The 21374-nt window shown below is 37.0% G+C and overlaps 1 protein-coding gene across 4 annotated transcripts in view; it reads right to left on the bottom strand.

The window, feature by feature from the left end:
• The window catches only part of ZNF277 (zinc finger protein 277), a 118915-nt gene that overhangs the window by 45502 nt on the left and 52039 nt on the right, over nucleotides 1-21374 (bottom strand). For 3 of the 4 annotated variants that reach the window (XM_081244672.1, XM_081244674.1, XM_081244671.1), the window contains 3 exons: nucleotides 12648-12849; nucleotides 4912-5000; nucleotides 4562-4644 (listed from right to left, as the gene is read on the bottom strand). In XM_081244672.1, coding sequence (XP_081100798.1) covers nucleotides 4562-4644; nucleotides 4912-5000; nucleotides 12648-12849 — 374 coding nt within the window. The remainder of the gene's footprint in view (nucleotides 1-4561; nucleotides 4645-4911; nucleotides 5001-12647; nucleotides 12850-21374) is intronic. The other variant, XM_081244673.1, reaches the window with a different exon arrangement.

The raw sequence follows: 21374 nt of genomic DNA, 5'->3' as shown, positions 1-21374 counted from the left end.
GGGATCAAGGGAATATTTTTAAAGAAGGAAGCTAAAAGGGAGGAAGGTATACAAGCTATTCAAACCCTCAAGAATCTTTCCTAATTCTGTAGTTCCACCTTCAGAGTACAGATGAAAAATTTCAAAAAGTGTCAAGTAGGAATCAAGCTCTTCAAAAAGAAAACTGGGAACTCAGACAAATCTCATAAATGTCACAAGCAACCAGTGAGGTCTAAAAAAAAATGGAAAAAATGGATCATTTAGATTCTATATGCCTTCAGCCACTCACACAGGAACAGATTTTTTTCCCCCCAAAAATGGGGCTTGGAAAAAACACCAATGTGAACTTAGCAATATAGTGAGTGCTAAGGAAGGATATTTAAATATAAGACATAATTCCTACCTCAAAGAAATTACAAAGTCATTTTGAATTAACAGCAAATCATACACAGGTATTTACACTAAATCCTTTATTTAGAGTTCCAAATGATTTTTTATTAAACACATTTTTTTGGCCATGCCACGTGGCTTGCGGGATCTCAGTTCCTCGACCAGGGATCAAACCTGTGCCCCCTGCAGTGGAAGCACAGAGTCCTAACCACTGGACCGCCAGGGAATTCCCTAGAGTGCCAAATGAGAGAGTACATATGAATGCTACCTATGCAAGTCATCACTAATGCAAATCAGGAGAGCAAATGCCACTCTAGTTTGAGGGTCCTCTCTCACGGACTTGAGATCCTACTGACACTGAGCTGAGTTCATTGAAAAACATAGACTGGATTATATACCCATTACCATGAAGCAATTTAAATGGTTGAAGCTACATTTAAGTGCCTTTCAGGAATGGTATACCAATTCACACTCTTTTAAGTGGCTGAAAAAGTGCTTGTGCTTTTCTTGCCACCATTTAGTGTTATTGTTCTCAAATCTTGTTAACTTGATAAGAAGAAAAATGGTGTGTTATTACTTTCGTTGAAGACTGGTTCATTTGATCAACTGGACTTCTTTCTGGAAATGTCTGTTACTGACTTGTAGAGCTCGTTGTACATAAAAGAGAGACATCCTGTCGTCACTGCCAACTCCCAAAGGAAGATCACCCACACCAACCTCCTGCTTCCACACTACAGAGCATAAAATTACAATGAAATGTCTGACTGCAAATTCAGCCTGTCTTCCTGTTACTTGGCAAACCTTTTCTTTTTTGTTGATCTTCTAGCCACCATTCCCAGTGGTAGCCTATTGTAAGCCTCCTCTGCTTTCCTGAAAGTCCAATCCTAGCCTGAATCCCCTCCCTACACAGACCTATAAGATAATGAGCATCCAGGACAGAGCAACTATCAGAGTCTAGAATAAAAAAAGAGTACAAGAGTTGTGGGAAGCAGAGTAAATAACTACTAGACTTGCACAGCGTGGCATGGCTTAAAAAGGCAGGTATTAGGCACACCACTTAGCTTAAAGCCTCAGCTTTGCTTCTCATTCACTAAGTGCTCCTGGGCAAAATCATCTTCTTATGCCACAGTTTCCTCATCAGTAGAACAGCACTTAATAGCTATCTCACAGGGTTGCTATGAAGCAAGGATCTAATGCAAAGGCATAGCATATGGCTGGCAGTCAGTAATTGTTAGTTTCTTTCCACATCTCCAAGTTGGTCTGTAGTCAGAACTTGCCAGCTTTAAATGGATTTTTAATTTTTTATTAATTTTTATTTATTTATTTTTTTGCGGTACATGGGCCTCTCACTGCTTTGGCCTCTCCCATTGCGGAGCACAGGCTCTGGACGCGCAGGCTCAGCGGCCATGGCTCACGGGCCTAGCTGCTCTGCGGCATGTGGGATCTTCCCTGACCGGGGCACGAACCTGTGTCCCCTGCATTGGCAGGCGGACTCTCAAACACTGTGCCACCAGGGAAGCCCAAACTGGATTTTTATACAGCTACACTTATCTTTTCTTCATTTCACTCTCATGGGCAGTGAAGAGACATCAATGGGTCTTTCTCATTAGAAAGTCAATCCTGGCACCAAAGGATTTCCATGATTTAGCTTCATCTTACCTCTTCAAACCTATCTCACACTCCTCCAAAAATCTTTCAGATCAGACTTAACTTTCCTGAATATACCTTGAACATACAGATCCATATGTATTTTCCTCCCTTTTCTACAACTCTCCAAATACCCAAATCCATCTCACTGTTAAGACACAATATATTGTTATTTGTATTACTGGCAACATTTATTGAGTGCTTTCTACATAGCAGATACTATTGTAAGTATATCACATGCATTATCTCACTTAATCTTCACAAGCCCTACATTCTATCATTATCTCCATTCCCAAGAACACATAGTTGCGTTTCTTTTCTAGATTGTACACTCTTTTATGACATGAACCATGCCTTGCGCTTCCTTGTATGATCATCTAGTTAAGTAGGAATTCAATGAATATGAATGTATGTATACACTGACTGCAGTTTCATCATATTTTGTTTCTTTTAAGCTGCCATAACACTCACTTTCATCAAATCTACTACTTTGACAAAGTATAAAGTTGGTAAAAAGATGGGATGTTGTGATTTGTCATAAGAAATGTATATTTGGCTTTAGCCCCCATTCCTGGCACTTAGCTCCTAAAATCCAGGGAATTACTAAGTGTTGAGAGCTATAAATGTGTTTCTTGTTATGTTAACGAGCTGACTTTCAGAGAGTACCAGGTAACCTAAGGATGAGGGCCAACCATGTCATTTTGAGGGTTGGAACTTTCATTCCCCTCAATGGTCAATGATTTAATCAATCATTTACAATGCCTAAGTAAAGAGGTTTCCATAAAAACCCAAAAGGACATGGTTCAGAGAGTTTCCAGGTTGATGAAGCTCTCTGAACTTCATCTACATGCTGCCTTGGTGGGCCTCAAATTCCATGGGGACAGAGCTTCTTTGTTCAGAATCTCACCCTATGTATTTTTTCATCTGGCTGTTGATTCACATTCATTAATATCCTTTGTAATAAACCAGTAATCTAGTGAGTAAACTAGTTTCCTGAGTTCTGTGAACCACTCTAGCAAATTAATCAAACCCAAGGAAGGAGGGTCATGAGAACCCCTTTATAGGGGTTCACAGCCAGTTGGTCAGAAGTACAGGTGATAACCTGGATTTGTGATTGGTATATGAAGTGGATGGCAGTCTTGTGGGACTGAGCCCTTAACCTGTGGGATCTGATGCTATCTTTGAGTAGACAGTGTCAGGACTGCGTTGAATTGTAGAACATGCAGGTGGTGTCAGAGAATTGCATGGTGGTGTGGGGAAAGAACCCACATATTGGAGTTGGTTTCAGAATCTTAAAAGGTTATCTAAGTTTTATAGATGTAGATATTTCTAGGGACTTGAGTCTGTCTACAGACATACAATAAAGACTCTGTATTGAGTAACAGTAATGGCTGCTGTGTTACAGTTTGAGTTCTTATAAAGAAATACATAGGGGTACTAGGATTATGTCAGTTTGGTCATTTTTGATTAAGACCACTGTGAGTAAGAGTGAAAAAGCTCACGGAAATAAAAAATTATGAATAAGTACTACCAAACAAAATCCATAAAATTTTACAGTCAATTTATCCTTATTCTGCAGATTTCTTAGATATTACAATAGGGAAAGAAGAGAAACTCAGAGAGTCCTGTTTCTTCACTGGGTTTGTTGCTATAGGAAAAGCATACTTTTTCTTAAATAAATCAGTATCCAACAACATCATCTCATGTTTACATAATATAATGTGCTTCAGGGGACTTTCTCAAATCTTATGACTTCGGTAGACAGGATTTATTTTCCTCCTAGATCTCTTGAGGATTTAGCAGAAACAATGAAATCATAGCTTTCTTTCACAACATATCTAGCTAAGTCCAAAGATACAGGGAATACTTATAAGTAACCACTAAAGGAAGAGCAAGTCATTTTCAAGTAATAGTTGAGATTTAGTGACAAATAATGGAAAACTGGATACTTTTAAATAAAATTAGTAACTTCAAAAAATTAACCAATTTCTGTTCAACTTCTGAAAATGAAAATTTTCACACCTGTATATGCTGTTATCTTTTTAAAAGACTAAAGATGCTGAGATTTTCAAATCAGCTTCCTTATCATAAGTTAAGGCTGAAAATGAGAAAGACTATTATGATCAAATTATATGCTTAATTCATAAAGGGGAACAAAAGAAGTGCTAGTGCATAGCACATTCCAGAGGGAGAAAAAAAGTTAATCAATTCAACTCAATTTTAGCTGAGGGCATTCTTCCACGATTGCTGAACCCTAGCATGTGTCAGGCAGCTAAAATTACACTAAAATGTGTAAGCTCTGTTGTTATTTTAGAGATAATCCAGGAAGCAAAACAAAGCCAAAAATTCTCTCTGCATTTTTAACATGAAATGCTTTAATCTTCAGTCAAGTGTCTACCTTTTCTGTTTTAAGATCTTTATGTATTATCTCCTCTTTTGTGTATGTTTGAAAGTTTCCAGAATAAAACAAACAAAAAAGGGCAATAACAAAAATGATTTTGTATGTGTTCCCAACACACTGCTCATTCTTTAAAATAACTCTTACCAGTCTCTGCTTCTGAAGTTCTTCTCTAAGTATTCTATCTTCTGGTAAAACATCACACAGCAAAAAATAATTGTCTTGTTCTTCTGTTGAGAGATCAGGAAAATAAATAAGAAATGATATTTATCACTTTTTCAAAAAAAATTTATCTTTCTTAAGAGAAATATATCTATCTATGTCTATGACGATCTCTCTTCTGGTATATAGTTCTGTTTCAACTTTACTGAAGTTATACAACATGAACAGAGCAATTTAATTTTAGCTATTATTTTAGAGAATTATAATTTAAGAAAGATTATTCCTTTGAATTTTTGGATTGCAGGGAAAAGATGGTAGTCAAGATGTACACTTACCAAATGGAGCTGTGGAATTGATTCTTATCACACTACAAAAATCTGTAATGGGCTGTTCAGTGAACCTTTTCCTCCAATATGAAATGTACCTTAGAACAATCAAAAAGAAAGAACGGTGAGAAGACTCAACACACTACTTACTTTAGAATGATAGGATTTTATAAGAACATTTAATTACCCTAAAGCAATAAATCAAATGTTGACTGAAAACTGCTAGCTAGAAAATTTGTAAATAGGAAGGCAGTAGAGCATTGTAGAAATATGAAATAAATATTTAATGAAATGACATTACCCTGTAAAGGCATGAAAATGATTAAATTTTACCATCCCCAAATTCAATAAACAGACATGGGAAAATTAAAATGAATTATTTTTATGTGATAATGAAGTTTTTTTGAAATCACATCTAAGTTTATATGAATTTAAAATGCAACAATGATTAAATAGGCTTTATCACACATTTTCCAATAAATTGAAAGTTAGGTGGTTATCTTATCCCTCAAAAGAACAGATCATGATAATGAAATGAGAAGTCAGTCTAAATTCAATATCTATATAACAAGATAGAACAATTCCTGAAATTTAGCTTTTAGAAAAACAGCCAAGCTTGCAATTCCTGTATCTAATGAGCTGAGTTAGAAGAAGGACACTGGCTAAATGTAAAAGCAAAGCATAATACCCAGATCTGCATTATTTGATGAAAGAGGGAGTAAGATGACAGGATTCAACAAGCTGTTCATCTTTCCATTTATCTAACAAGATTTATATTGACAATTACAATCTCATTTATCAAAGAAGAAGAAGAAGAAGAGAATGTGATCTGCTTCAAGGGGGAAAAAGGAAATGGAAAGGTTGACTCTATAGTTGACAATTTATCAGGCTACATGTTGATGGATAAAAAAACGAAACTTACAACAAAGGATCAAAACCTGCACAAGAGATGGAACTTAGTTAAACAGACAAAGCACACAGAAAGAGTATATTTAAATGGCTTGATATAGCACCTGTGTTCTGCACATAGTAGGTCCACACTAAATGTTTTAAAGAGGTAGAAGAGCATTTGAAGATTCCTGTAAGGTTCTCTAAGTAGCCTCCAGCTCCCAGTATTCTGACTCCTTTTTAATCTCCCTTTTTCTTATTTTCCCAACCCATGGTGCTCTATAGAAAGGGCATTCATTATACATTAGGGAAAAAAAAATGTGCCGGGAAAGACGTCTGAGAGAAAAAGAGAAATGTGACATGAGCTAATATAAAATATAAATGGATGACAATACTGAATATAGAATATATAAGTAAAAGAAGTAAAAGATGGGCTTCACTGGTGGTGCAGTGATATAAAGAATCTGACTGCCAATGCAGGGCACATGGGTTCGAGCCCTGGTCTGGGAAAATCCCACATGCTGCAGAGCAACTAAGCCCGTGTGCCACAACTACTGAGCCCGCGTGCAACAACTACTGAAGTCCGTGCGCCTAGAGCCCATGTTCCGCAAAAAGAGAAGCCACCACAATGAGAAGCCCGTGCACCGCAACCAAGAGTAGCCCCCACTCACCACAACTAGAGAAAGCCCGTGCGCGGCAGCAAAGACCCAATGCAACCAAAAATAAATAAAAATAAATAAATTTATCAAAATAAAGAAGTAAAAGAATAATGTATAAGAACAGAACCACATGTTTTAGCTCTTCCTTCTCATGTATAACCATGCTGTCAACCTGGATGGGTAAGAAGGGGTAGGACTCTTTCCTTATAAAACAGTGTTAGACCTTATTTTAAGAGATCTGAAAATGATGTATCTTAGGCTCCAGCTCAGCCTCAAACCATAAATACTATAAATGATGAACCATGACCCTATGTCTAGCTCCCTGGCTCCCACATTATAAGTATCAGAGCAGAAGGCATTTCAGGTCCATCAGAGTACACAAATAGAGGAAAAGCACCTACAAACGGCTGACACGTTATTCCCTTTGCCATCCTGGCCAGCTTCAGCACCCTCCACTCCCCAGTTATCTTACACAGTTACTCTTATTCTCCTCTTTTCCATTCCCCACTAGTTGCTTTTTCTTCCCCTCCAGAGGAAACAGAAAGAAAAGGGAGTCAAGTTTTATCTGGAGTTTCCTCATGGCTACCACTAGAATACACCAAGGAGAGGTTCATCACTCTTGACTACTACTCCACTGAAGGCTATGTGGGTGCCACCCTCTGGAGAAAACAGAATAGTTGTTGTCAGCCCTTTATAATATTATTTCCACTATGAGCCTACAGTTCGTTAAAAGGCAGTGATAATTACATGAAGCAGATGACCAGGTAAGAGCAGATACTAGTGACCAGACTGTCCTTTGAATTGTCATTGACTAATTCTGTAACAGAGTCAACACAATAAGAGTCTCTTATCTGCACAGATCTTGAGCTAGAAGTAGTTGTGCTTTTTAAATTAAGACTATGGTCCAACCCTTGTGGCTGAGGTTTTATTAACTGACTCCACCAGCCCTGCAGGCAACAGGGAAGAGAGGAGCAGGGACTTTGCATTCAGAGATATGAACCTGAATTAAAAGATTTTTTAACCTTTCTGACACTCAGCTTACTCATTTGCAAAATGGATTGTTGATAATTAAACAGAATAATACATGTAAAGCAGTGTCCACCATGCTGGGTGTGTAATAAATAAAATTATTATAAGAAAAAGTCACGTATTTAGATAAGATTAAAGTAGTAAAGAATTTGTTTATTCCAGAGAAATATTGGTATCTAAAACAACAACAATGATAATATTTCATCAAACATTTAATGAGCAAGTTAAAATAGTTGTATTAGTAGTGTCAGAGGGCACACACAAGTGGCTGAGGCGGGGAAGAGTAGAGTGATGATGATGATGATGATCAGAAGGATATCAATTATTAGCAGCTACCATTACTGAGACCCTACCTGCCCAAGATCACACACTTAGAATGTTAGAATTGGGACGAGAATTGGGATCTGTTGTCTCCAAATCCAAACTCAAGTCTTCTACAACACAATGCCTCTTGTGTCACATGAGGACCAATCTACACAAGAATTTCAGAAAAAGGCAGAAACAGGAGAAAGCCTCTAGAATTACAGTTGTAATGGATACTTGAAGAATTTTCTTCCATAGAGACCAAGGAGAATGCTTTTTGACATGGCAAAACTGAAGTACAGACATGAAGTCCGAAGGGAGAGGGAAGGTCTTCCCTTTCTGAAAAGCATATTACCTAAAAGCAGCTCTTGGTCTGAACTGCTCCTAACTTCCTGCCCAAGTACTGAAAGTTGACACCAGCTGTTTGGGGCTGTTGAATTGGAACTGCTTGACTAGGCAAAAGGTACAGTGCCTACAGAGGCACTGATTCCTCTGATGTCCTGATTCCAAAAGTCAATGGCTCTTAGTCTCTAAGGACTTCCATGTTGGGTCCTATTCTCCCTGATCTTTGAAGAGAAGGTTCACATCACGTATTTGTTTTGTATCACATTTACCTCAGTGTGGTAGGCACAAGGGAAGTGATTACTAACATCGGCTGACTTAAAATCATGGGGAGATTCTGTCTGACAGAACCTCAGTTATCCTCTTCAAATAGTTAAGGAGTCCAATGGGATGAAGAGAGAGAAGATACTGTTATATGCTCATGTCTGGTAGTCTTTACATTGGTTAAAAGCTATTTTACTGTTCCATGAACAAGTGGTCATGAATTCTGGAAAGGATGTTTTTCAGATACCATCTCTAAGAGCATCTCTGAGACGTTGTTAGGTAGCTTCTGGGGGAAGAAGGATAAAGCAGGTAATAGGCCAGTCCAATACGCACAAAGGTGTCATCTGAGTGGTCTCCTCCTGACCAAAGGCTGGGTGACAATAACATCAAAGGGAAAAAGAATCATGTTACAAAAGCAAAACACAACCATAAACTACCATATAACTGAAATATATACAATTATGTATCACATCTTATTGTGGAATACTATATAAATAGATCTGAATTGCAACAAACTTTTGACCTAAGTCTAAATTTAAGATGTATCCTAGTTATCACATAATAGTACTTTTTAAGTTTATAATTAAAATCAAGAGGTATCAATATGTCCATTTCCCTGTGGTTGGTAAAAGCATTCCGATAAATTGTATTCAATTGAGAGATGTCTTAAAGATAGCAGATGTTTAATACATGCACTGGTGGCATTTTTCCCACCCACTAAAATTTATTGTTCCATGTTAAGAAATCATTTAGTACTTCTTCATTTTTTCCTACTTCTTTAGTTTGTTTAAAGCAACCACTCAATATATAAAGGAAGCCAAGAAATAATATATGGTATGAACCCTTTATTTGGAGGACAGTTATCACAGCATTTCATATTTTATTAAAAAGCCATAAAAGTAATTATTAGGTCATCAGCAAATACTTTCTTTTAAAAGAACTTTAATCACATCTCACAAGAAATCCTTGTAGTAATATCATCTTGCCTGCCCAGCTCCCCACTGTAACTGGTGTGCTTATTGACAGAAGCATTAAGATTTGAGATACAGTCGTTAATTAAGTAGCACTGAATGAGTGGACTCTAATATAGAAAGGCGCAATAATTAGGAGTTAACATTTTTCTTCTGGAAAAATTTTATCTACTGAATAAAGCTAGCAAGTAGCTCAGTATAAATAACTATGTTAATAAACGGCTCAAAGGAGAGACTTTTACTTTTGTTTTTGTTTTATTTGCTCTGAGAAAATTTTACTGTTACTTTATTCCAATAAAGAAAATGTTAAATATATTTAAACGGAAACTTTAGAGCTTATTTCTTACAAAGGACAAGGTAAGTCCATCTCTTATCTATTATCTATCGTCTTTATTACTTATTGTACTCGGAAGCAACAACTCCTCTCTGAGAAGTTTTATATATATGTAAGAATTATTCAACCTATAAAGAAGTTCTGAGTGAATTAACTCATGCCAATTGAACCTCTCACTATCCCTCCCTCCCCTCAATAACTGCTAAGAAAAAGTCACATAGGTTGTTACATAATATTGAGCAGAGTTCCCTGTGCTATATACAGTAGGTCCTTGTGGAACCTAAATGGGAAAAGAATTTGAAAAAGAATAGATACTTGTATATGTATAACTGAATCTCTTTGCTGTACACCGGAAACTAACACAACATTGTTAATCACAACATTGTTAATATATTAAATGGTATTTAAAAACAACAAAGTTTAGTCATATCCATTCCTGGTCAGTGTGAATTAATCACATTTTTACTTCCTGAGGGTGAAACTTTTATTTAATTAGGAGGAGAGTTCACAAGGAAAATCTAGGTTTCCAAATTTAAAGTACATGTTAACTACACACTTTATTTAGAAAGCACTTATATCAGACATGCATCTTTTTCTTTTTAATTAAAGCATCCATTTTATTACATAACTGCATTTATAGTGTGATTGATCTCAATATTTAATTAATAACTCCTAAGCCCTGAGACCTAGTAAATAATTTGATTTTCCTGCCCACATACAGATGAGATTGACAACAATGATAAAAGAGATTGATTAGTACAAATATAGCCACTTAGCCATCATACATAAGTACAAAGGATAAAATACTAACTAATTCAGACATTTCTCACATATTTTAGAAGAAGAGAAAGAAAATCTTAACATTACTCAATTATCACTGGTTGATCATCATATTTTTCTGCAATTCCTGAGGGAGAATTTGCATTTATGTGGTAAAAAAGAGTAAAAAAAAAAAAAGTTTTACATCAAAGAAAAGCCAAGTGATACAAAACTTATAAAAGAATAACTCATTTGATAGTCCTGTCAATGGTTATTTGAATAAGAAAAGAATTCAAAGCTCTCTAGCCTAAGAAGTGTCTAAAACAAAATCGACAGATCTGACCACCTATAACTAGGTACCATATAAGAGAAAACTCCCAGAATACTCCCAACACACACGTGTGTATATACATATATATACACATACAAATTTTAATTGAAAATAAAGAATAATGAATGAGAATGAGAAGCACAGAGTGTTTCCTCTGAAAGCATGTAAGAATTAGTTTATTCCAGTAGTTGGTGGCATATATTGTTCATATAACTCTCCTTCCCTATTCTGTCTCTGCCCCCTAACCATACAGCCCCAAAGTCTACTCACAAGTAGCAATGCTGAATGGATATAAGGGGCCATAATACAGAAGGCACACAGCAGACATTCATTATTGGTGCTATGCATCTGAGAAGGACAAGAGGGCTAGAGAGTAGCTAACGTTACCCCTTTGAGCACTGTGGCTATTTGTCCTTAAAAACACACTGCCATTCTAGAAGTTTAGAGTACTTAGAACCTTAAATGAAAATTTCTCAAAACAAATTTTACAAATGATAATTAGGTCTTCAGACCAGCGTAAATGCCTACTGAAATCTTAAGCTACAGTTGCAGGAAGCTAAGACTTCAAATATATCTTTTGTAATCAAAATATAATTAAAAATTTGGCTACCATTTATTGGGTATAAAAGATATCTCAGACACTGGTGCTATACATGCCCTGTTTTATATAATGCTCAACAATATTATGAGGGCTGGTGTTACCCCCATTCTATGGATGAGAAAACTGATGCTTAGAGTGGTAAGTAGCTTGCTGGAAGCCATGTGGTAATAAGAAAGTCACCGAGTCTGCATTCAATCCTAGGCCTTCCAGGTTTCACAGTCCACTCTTAATAATACAGCTTGCTGCTTGCAAAACCCATTCTAAGAAAGAAGTTGCTTGCTAAGAATAATGTGGTCTGGGAGATACAGAGTTTAGATGCAGGGATATTATAATATCTGGGCTACTCTAACGTTTTGTAGGGAAATCAATGCAGAACATCTCAAAATGGGACCCTACCAGATATACCAAAATATGTGCTTTCAGTAACTATACAAAGCCAGTTAACTACACTGATATTGTTTATATGGAAAATGATTCCAAATTTCAACTAATAATGACCTGTACATAACTACTCCACTGTATCTGCTTAAGAGAAGGCATTTCTCTTAGACAATCACTACCAAGAATTAGTCTAGAATTAGTGACTATAATTAGCTCACTTTGGGCCCTGGCTGTACAGGTCAGGTTCTTACATTTCACACATGCCCAATGTTGGCAGTTCCTCAACTACTCACCTCTATCTACTCTTCATCCTCTTCCTCTAAGTACCTCAGTCACTGACCTTAATTGCTGTCTACCCTTATAGCCCTCTGGCTGGTTGAAAGACTCAATATTTTTCTGGTTTTCAACCATATAACAGCATTTAAGCTGACAGTTGTTTGGATGATAAGCTTTTGGATTAAAAGGCTCCAAGTATCTACTTCCCCCAAAACTGCCCTTCGGGTGGCCTTTTACCAAGTCTATTCTCACCTTTCTGGAAGAACTCACTTAGTTGGAGAACGCATATGTCCTGAAACACGAAAAGAACATCAATCTGATAGAGATCAACAATGTCCAAAATTTCATGGAATGTGGTAAAGGGAATATTATTGACTCTTTGGAAAGTTGGTCTGCTTCCAGAATTTGTAGGACATGCAAAGGTATGTGACATTTTCAAACATAACTTACACACTCAAGAAGGCAAATAAGTACAAAGTTTAAAAAAGACTAAGGTGAAACCTGATAATATGAATTTTCATATTTCTATAGGAATAATTTTATATATGTTATGCCTTTCCTTTAAGAAATAATAAAAAACTCTTTTATGGAGAAAAACAAAATTTACCTTTGGAAATCAGCAACCAACTTAACATCAGCTATGACAGTCTTATGTTCAATGATCATGTGCTTCAGAAGTTTGTCTTGTTCATCTATAAGAAAATGTTCTTCACAGAAAATACAAGGCACAGATGGAGAACCTTCTAAACTGGTGGTGCCACCTGGACTTTCTGGCAGGGAAAGCGGCTCCAGGATACAATCCTTACTGTCTGGGAGAGACAAAAAGAAAAAGAAAAAGAAAAAAAAAGCTGAAATCAACTCTCTTTAGAAGGATGATTTCTCACCTCCTGCATTAAAAGGACCCTAAAGATATTTACATAATTCCAAAAAAGAAAATACACAGTATCAGAGAGCAGGATACTTTATTACCATTTTAAATAGCTTCTGTAACCCAGAGGCAGGGAGTATAACAAAGCAGCTCAAACTCCCCATTTGCCAGCTTGAATTGGGAAAACCCACTTGTCAGGACAGCTGTTCAAGCCTTCTTCTTGGATACCGGCCAATGGCAGCAAATCTAGGGGTACTTGGAGGGGGAAGGCTGCAACACACTGGGTTAAGGTTCTAAGGCCCATTTGTGACCTATGGCTGAAAGTCATCACGCTGGGAGGCAAATGGTATATATTGAGGCTACAGGTGATGCCAGGACAATCTTTTAAGCTGCTTTCTGTTACACCTGCAAACTCTTTCCTGTTTCTGATTATTTGTCATGTGCGAAGAAGACAGGTCTCATATTGGGTTAACACAGCACGTGCTGGGTGGCCCAGGTGGCAATTTTTGAAGTTGATTTATATCTATCATTTGATTATATAATTATGTATCATAATTCAAGTTCTTGCAAACAAAGAGATGAATGCTCAATTACTAGACATACATGATAAACATTCTTCTTGTCTACACTATTCCTTTTCCTAACATCACCTATAGTATCCTTAAGAGTTGAAGTATGTAAGGTCTACAGCTCTGAATTCAGGGCCTCAAACTATAGCCAGTTGTGTCAGGAGTCCTCTTCAGTCTTCTAGGGTGGAAGGCTGGACCTGTCACCTTATGCAGGCTACTGAGTAGTCAGCAACAAGGTAACTAGCGTAAGACATTTGGCATCTGAGGAAGGGCAGGAGACCTTCTTTGGAAAGAAAGACAGCCATTTCAGAGACAGCAGCCTTTGGAATTAGGTTACTATTAATTCTACTGTTAAATTTTATTTCTTATTTTTATTTTACTTTACCTATTTCTAAAGGCCTTCTTAATTGAATAATTAATTGAATCAGTTACTGGTACACTGCTGACCATGGCCTAAGAACTGGATAAATGATGTAAGAGGGCAGCATTCATTCACTCACTTAACAAAAATTAGCTGAGTATCTACTGAGTTTTTTTTCTGCTTGACTTTGCATGACACTATTCTTACCATCAAGGCCTAAGTGCTTGAAATTTGTCTGAAGGTACAGATAAGTTAAAAGGATAAAGAGAGAGAGAGAATGTATAGGATTTATGGGAGCATGGGGATACAGCAGTCACCTAAGTGAGCTGGAGAGGGAAGGTGTCCCATAAGGGATGTCCTCTAATACATCACTCATAATAAAGTACGCTAAATCAAACTGTTTATCTTAGTTACCTAAAATTATTAAATACCTAGAAAGAAGAAAACAGGGTACACATGACAATAGGGAGAATATTAAAAATATTTAAGCACTTTAGAAGCACTATTAGTAAGACTGGTGTGTTACCCATTATTATATTCATTAAATTAGGTAATGAAATCAAGGAGTTCTGGAATTCTATAGCTCTTTAGTTGCAGGCTACATTTTTCAGTTATAGGTTAAGTTCTGCAGGAACTTAAACCTGCATGTGAAAAATAGGATGGGGAAAGAGGTAAGTGATATACTTATGAAACTCTGTAATAATATTTTACGTTCCCTAGAATAGGAAAACAAAAGGTAGCATATTATAAATAAATGTTAGTAACATTACCTGCCATCTAGGAAATAACAAGTACTGTACTATATTCTTCTTCCCAAATTTGACTGAGGTACCTGTAAATTCATTTTTCTTAACTGAAGAAAGCAAACACTATATTAATAATCACCACCAATAGCAAGAACTAACCTTACTAGGTGTTTGCTATTTGTAAATTACCAGCAAAGTGTCTTAGGGCACTTTCTCAATTAATCCTAACTACCTTATTCGATTAGTACTATTACAACCTCCATCTTCCAGATGAGAATTGAGACTTAGAAAAGTTAAATAATTCCCCCAAGTCACAGTGTTAGTAAATGGCCTAAACTTACTAATTTGAGCCTAAATTCAAACATTACATTTTTCTGCCTCCAACCCCAAAAGGCAATTCCTCAACTGTGTTTCTTGTTTAAACTATGTTCAGTGCTGTTTTGAATTCATATATACTTATAAGTCATACTACATTTATATGCATTCTGCCGTGTCCTGCAGCACCCCCCATACCACCTCCACCAGCAACTCTTAAACCTCAGTAGCCCACATCCTTCAAAACCACTGGGTACTCTACCATTGTCTTCTTTCTTGAGACTTTACTGCAAACTCTCTACTATTCTTCTGTGGCTCATGTCTCTTCCCTTTTGTTTGTTCAACGCCAGTTTCTCTTTTTTCAAATTATTCCTCAGAGAAGGGACCTAAATGTTCACACATACTAGAACCAAATGGCTTACTGTCACTGTAAAGGTATACAGGAGCAAAATCATGAATCTACAGATTTCATGTATGAGGAACTTGTGGTTTGAGAGGTACTAAGTTGTATTTGGGAACTTGAGTTGCTATACATCCATAAAATAAAAAAAAATTAATAGAAAAAAACATTTTTAGATCACAAGATTCTACAATTTTCTCCTGATTCCATAATCATTTAGCATTGTGTTCAAATTTATAACAGCATTGATCATAAGAAGTAATCTGTTTACCTTCAGACTGTTAGTCTCTGGAAGACAAGGTGAGTCCTGGTCATCTTTATTTACTTGGCACAAATACTGTGTATTATTATCCTACCATGAGTACCCACCATCACTGTGTTTACTTTGTGCCAGGCATTGTTAAGCATTTTACATGTACAGTATTAATTCAATTAACCCTTACGGTAATCCTATGACAGAGAGTCAATTTCTACTCTTATTTTACAGTTGAGGAAACTTAGTCACTGAAAGGCTAAGTGACTTGCCCTTCAGATAGCTAGTAAGTGGTGGACTCAGGATTTGAATCCAAGCAGTTCGGCTCAAGAATTTGCACTCTCAAACTATACCTAACTCTAAGGAGTTTAGACCTTTTCCTATAGGAAGAAGGGTCTCTCCTGTTTTAAACTGATATGGGGAGAATGGATTGGAAAGAGGCCAAGTCTAAAGATGGGGAGACCGACCAGTTAGGAGACTACTGCAGATGTCCAAGTCTGAGAGCTTGTCTGAGGCAGCAATGTTAGCAGTGCTTAGAAGAGAGGAACAGAGAAGAGGCTACAAAGATGAAACTGACAGTTCCTGATGAATGGCTGGCCACAGGGAGTAAAGGAGAAGGAGACGAGGAAGCCTCCCAGGTTTCTGGCTGGAAAGACTGTATGAATGGGGGTACCAGTCACAAATCTAGGAATACATGTAGAGAAGCAGGATTTTTGTTTTCTGAGAGGGATGGATAATGAGTTAAGTTTTAGATAGCTCAGGTGATCTGCTCAGAATTTAGATATTACTGACAGGGCTTGTGGACAAAGGCAGCAGTAACTGGTGTCTCATGAGATGCACTTGTGCTATTCTTTGTGTTTGCCAGCTGTCCCTCACTCTGTAACCCCACCCTCACCCCACGGATGCTTGTGGGCTTGACCTACTCCATCTCTCCATGCTCAACAATACAAATATCTCTGTTGTAATTAATTGTTTTCATGTATATCTCTGCCACTAGGGTAGACTGTGAATTCCTCAAGGTCAAGGACTAAGTCTTACTTATTTTCAGGTCTCTGGTATCGATTATACAGTGCCTGAAACATAGATTGTATTTGATAAGTGTCTGCTGAACAAAGAAATAAAAGAGGGGCTTCCCTGGTGGCGCAGTGGTTGAGAGTCCGCCTGCAGATGCAGGGGACACGGGTTCGTGCCCCGGTCCGGGAGGATCCCACATGCCGCGGAGCGGCTAGGCCCGTGAGCCATGGCCGCTGAGCCTGTGCGTCCGGAGCCTGCGCTCCGCAAGGGGAGAGGCCACAACAGTGAGAGGCCCGCATAACGCAAAAAAAAAAAAAAAAAAAAAAAAAAAAAAAAAAGAAATAAAAGAATAAATAATGGACCAGAGGTACTTACAACTAGAGTTACACCTTTAACTCAGTTTCTAGGTAAATTCTATTTTAGGGAACACCTGTGGCTGTCTGTCTTTAGGAGAACTTTCTCTGCCCAGGATTGAGAGTAGTCCAACTATAATTATAGCCAGATATTCAGTCCTGTGGGCCTTGGTGTTAACAGGCCCACTGCTAATTAATAAATAATGATGTAAAAATTACATTGAATTCTGAGATAACAATAAATACTATTGAGTGTAATAAAAGTATTTCATCTTTAATTAGGGATTTAAAAATTATTTTTAATTTTTCATGTAAAGATACTCTCTACTAAACAAGGAACAAGCGTCATTTGGAATGCTGGGTCAGTTATAACCACTCCATCTGAGGATGTTTCTATGGGATAGACCCCAATCCTCTGTATATATTTTACTTTAGAGCAGCGACTTCCAAATTAAGTTTCATCACTTGGGAGGCTTCTTAAAAGTACCGATTTCAAGACCTTATTGTAGACAGAGGAACTGTAATTTTTACCAAGCAGTAGTCTCTACATTGAAGCCTGGGAATCAATGGTTCAGAGGATGATCACATGGGGATGGTGGGTCTCCGATCATATATATATGAGAGTGTGGATACCTTGGACTCATGGAAAAATCCATAAATTAGGTGACAATGCCTTGTGGCAAAGCTAACTTTATAGTGTAGTCTGTCCTAAAGAGAGCCCCTCAAATGCTAAGCACTGTGTCAGCAGAGGAAACTCAGTAAGATCTAACAGTTATTTCCAGCTGTCACCACAAGAATCATATCTACATCTTACCACATGATAAAAAGACAACAGACGCAGAAATACGTAATTCTTTGCTGTAAGAACTTTGAACTCTAAAAGGCCAAAGGAAGTAAATTATATCTAGCTCCTTTCAGCAAAGAGGCAAAGTATCTTGGAAATTCTGCTTTGGCTCAAAATCTGCTTCACACATTTGTTACAAATTAACAACAAATTATCTGCTCTAGTTCTCACTTTGAACAGCAACTCTGTTCAAATGAACTGTAAAAAATACCACTCCGAAAGAGCTGAGTTTTTGAGGAGATCCTATGCTGATTATAAACAATTTTATTGACTCTGGGTAAGAGTCTCAAAGTGTCAAATTATTATTCTAGGGTAGTGCTTCTCAAAGCTTAATGTGCATATAATCACCTGGAGATTTTGTTGAAATGCACCTGATTCAGTACGTGTGGCGGCCAGGGAACTGTGCCAATCAAATCTCTGGCTGCTGTGACCATAATGCAAAGAAGGCCTTGGGTGCTGTGCTCTGAAATCCCACTTGCACTGAAGCCAAGCTTTCCATACACTGCTTTCATTAAATGATTGGAGGCAGCAGAAATAGCAAGGCAGACTCATTCCTGTGAGAGACGGAACTTCACTGACATGGGACACTGGCTGGAGGACTCCCCACTGGCTTGCCAGAAACTTGCTTAGAACTGTGCTGTACTCCGAGCTCCTACACAACCCTCCTTTCCCTCTTTCCTTCACAAAGGTCAGACCTACCTCTCCTTTTTCCCTCTGGTGTCTTCCCTAACAAATCTCTTAAACGTCAAATTCCATCTTAGTGTGTGCTTCTTGGAGTACATGAAGTAACAAAGTTGGCCTAAGAGGTAGACAGGACTGAAATTCTGCATGTCTCATTTCCCAGATGTTGTCAGCCCACTCATCCACAAGCCACACTTTGAGTAGCAAAGTTCTATCTAGGGAACAAACCCGTCATCAATTCATAATATACCATAGGCAGCTCTAGACTTTGTAATATATCATTACTGCCAAACAAATAGCTGGCTGCTTGTGCTTTGAAGAAAAAATAAGAAGACTGAGGTTTCTGTCTCCCTTAAGTTGAATGAGAGAAGAAAAGCCCAAATCAACAAATAATTGATAAGAACTTTTACAGCATTCCATCGTAAGGAATTGTAGAACATCTCACACATCATTTCCCCTTTAAAGAAGTCCCTGCAACCTGCTTTGCACCCTATCACCACACCACTACTGAAACTGTGAAAACAAAGCAGTAATTTGGTGATATACTCAACCCAGATAAAATTGGTTTAGTTGCTACTCTCATCACACTCTGATCATCTAATTGATATCTATCATAAAAACTGGAATATCGAGATAGGTGGAGTGTTTTTGTTTGTTTTTACTGTTTTAATTCTGAAAACACTGTAAACATACTCTAGTTTCCAAAGTAAACATTTCCTTTACATATGTTCTTTATATATATTAGTGTAGTTTATTTGATTATAGCTCACTTACGTAGTTTAACAAGTCTGGATAATATTTTCAGGCCTGTTCTCTAAGCTTTTGATCTGACAGATATATATTTCCATAGGATTTCAATGCCTAATGAATCTCACTGATTATATGTTGATTTTATTCTAAAAATTAAACTCCAAGAAGGTAACTTTATTTCTAAATTCTTGAGAGTATTTTGCTCTTACACCAAAAAATGGCCTTCTACTTCCTAAACAAGTCAGTCCTTTGATTCTAAGAGTGGCTCCCCAGCAGATGCATTTGGAAAATTGCAAAGACTAGGTCTAGTCTTTTTTTTTTTTTTTTTTTTTTTTTTGCGGTACACGGGCATCTCACTGTTGTGGCCTCTCCCTTTGCGAAGCACAGGCTCCGGACGCACAGGCTCAGCGGCCATGGCTCACGGGCCTAGCCGCTCTGCAGTATGTGGGAATCTTCCTGGACCGGGGCACGAACCTGTGTCCTCTGCATTGGCAGGCGGACTCTCAACCATTGCGCCACCAGGGAAGCCCTAGGTCTAGTCTTTTTAATCATTATCAATCTCTTAAGTCCAGAGTCAGAATATAACACCCTTATTTAATTACCCCTGGGCTAATAATTCATTTTGTAAATTAAGGAGGCCCCAAATTTAAAAGATTAATTTACTATACTCCTACTAAAAGTGGGAATGTTGGGGGATGGACTTAGATCAGCATTGTTAAATAGTCTCAATACCACATTGAGACTGCTGATGAGGCTGTGCTGGATTAGTACTCATCTATACAGCTGGAAAGTTTGCCACTTCCTCTGGTATGGAAACAGTTACAAACATATTCTACCCTTAAACCTAATAAACCCATGCTTGAAAATTTAAGGAGCGAATTTAACAGGCAAAAAGGTATGAAAACTTTATTACAGCATCACCTATAAAGTAAAGTAATGGAAACAACCTAAATATCATGCAAGTGAAAATTGTTCTATAATATCTGGCATATCTGTGCTATATAACATTATGCATTTGCTAACTGGCAATTATAAACATACATGTGCATACACTCAAATACAAGTACAAGGTTTGAAAGAAAATATACAATACAATGAGATTATGAATGCATTTATTTACCTCCAATTTTTTTAACATTGAAAAATTCTTAAATAAAAAGCATGCCAACTGATGAGTTCCTAAATGTGACTGTGACAGACAAAAGAAAGTAGAGCAAGCACCGTTTTATTCAGTCACTTTCTAAGTCTTAAGATCTAAGATGAAAAATTTTGATTATATTTACCATTTAAAAATTGAATGCCTATTATGCATAATGTAAATTCTAGATACTAAAAGAAATACAAAGATTATTAATAAAAATCCCTATCCTGAAGAAATTGTTAGTCTAGAAGAAAATATGAGACAACTGTACAAACAATTATAATACAGGTTAACATATGTGAAGTTGACCATATAAATCAAGGGCTTAGAATAGGGAGGAAAAAAATAACTTAAAACTGGAGAAATAAAGGGTAGTCATCACAGAGGATTCCTGAAATGGTAAAGAATTCCAGCAAGTACATATGGGTAGTTAAAAAATCAAAATAGTCCAAATAGTGCTAGAGTCTAAGTAAGAAAAAGCTGTAAAGGTAGATGGATCACATGTTGGTGAGCCTTAATGCCAGGCCAAAGATTTATATTTAATTTGAAAGTTGTGAGTAGATCCTGAAGGTCTTTAATCAAGGAAGTAACACAACATATTAAGTCACAAAACAAGTCTCAACAAAAGGAAAACAAATCCAAAACCTGTGGGATGCTGGAAAACCAGCAAAGTTTATAGTGGTAAATGAGTATGTTAAAAGGAAAAAAGATCTCCCATAAACAAACTTTGTAACTCAAGGAACTAGTCAAAGAAGAGCAAACCAAGTTCCAATTTAGCAGAAGGAAACAAACAAGATTGTGACAGAAATAAATGAAATAGAGAATAGAAAAAATATAGAAAAAAATCAACAAAAATAAGAGTTGGTGTTTTTTGAAAAGGTAAACTCAAAATCAGGAATGAAAGAGGGATATATTATAACTGATAACACAGAAATACAAAGGATCATGAGAGGCTACTATAAATAATTATACTCCAACAAACTGGATAACCTAGAAGAAATGGATACATTCCTAGAAACATACAATATTCCAAACCTGA

This window comes from Mesoplodon bidens (genome assembly GCF_964165515.1).
Source record: "Mesoplodon bidens genome assembly, chromosome: 9".
In the NCBI taxonomy this organism is placed as follows: Eukaryota; Metazoa; Chordata; class Mammalia; order Artiodactyla; family Ziphiidae; genus Mesoplodon; species Mesoplodon bidens.
Note: the sequence above shows the minus strand (reverse complement) of the source record. Positions and strands in the feature narration are given on the sequence as shown.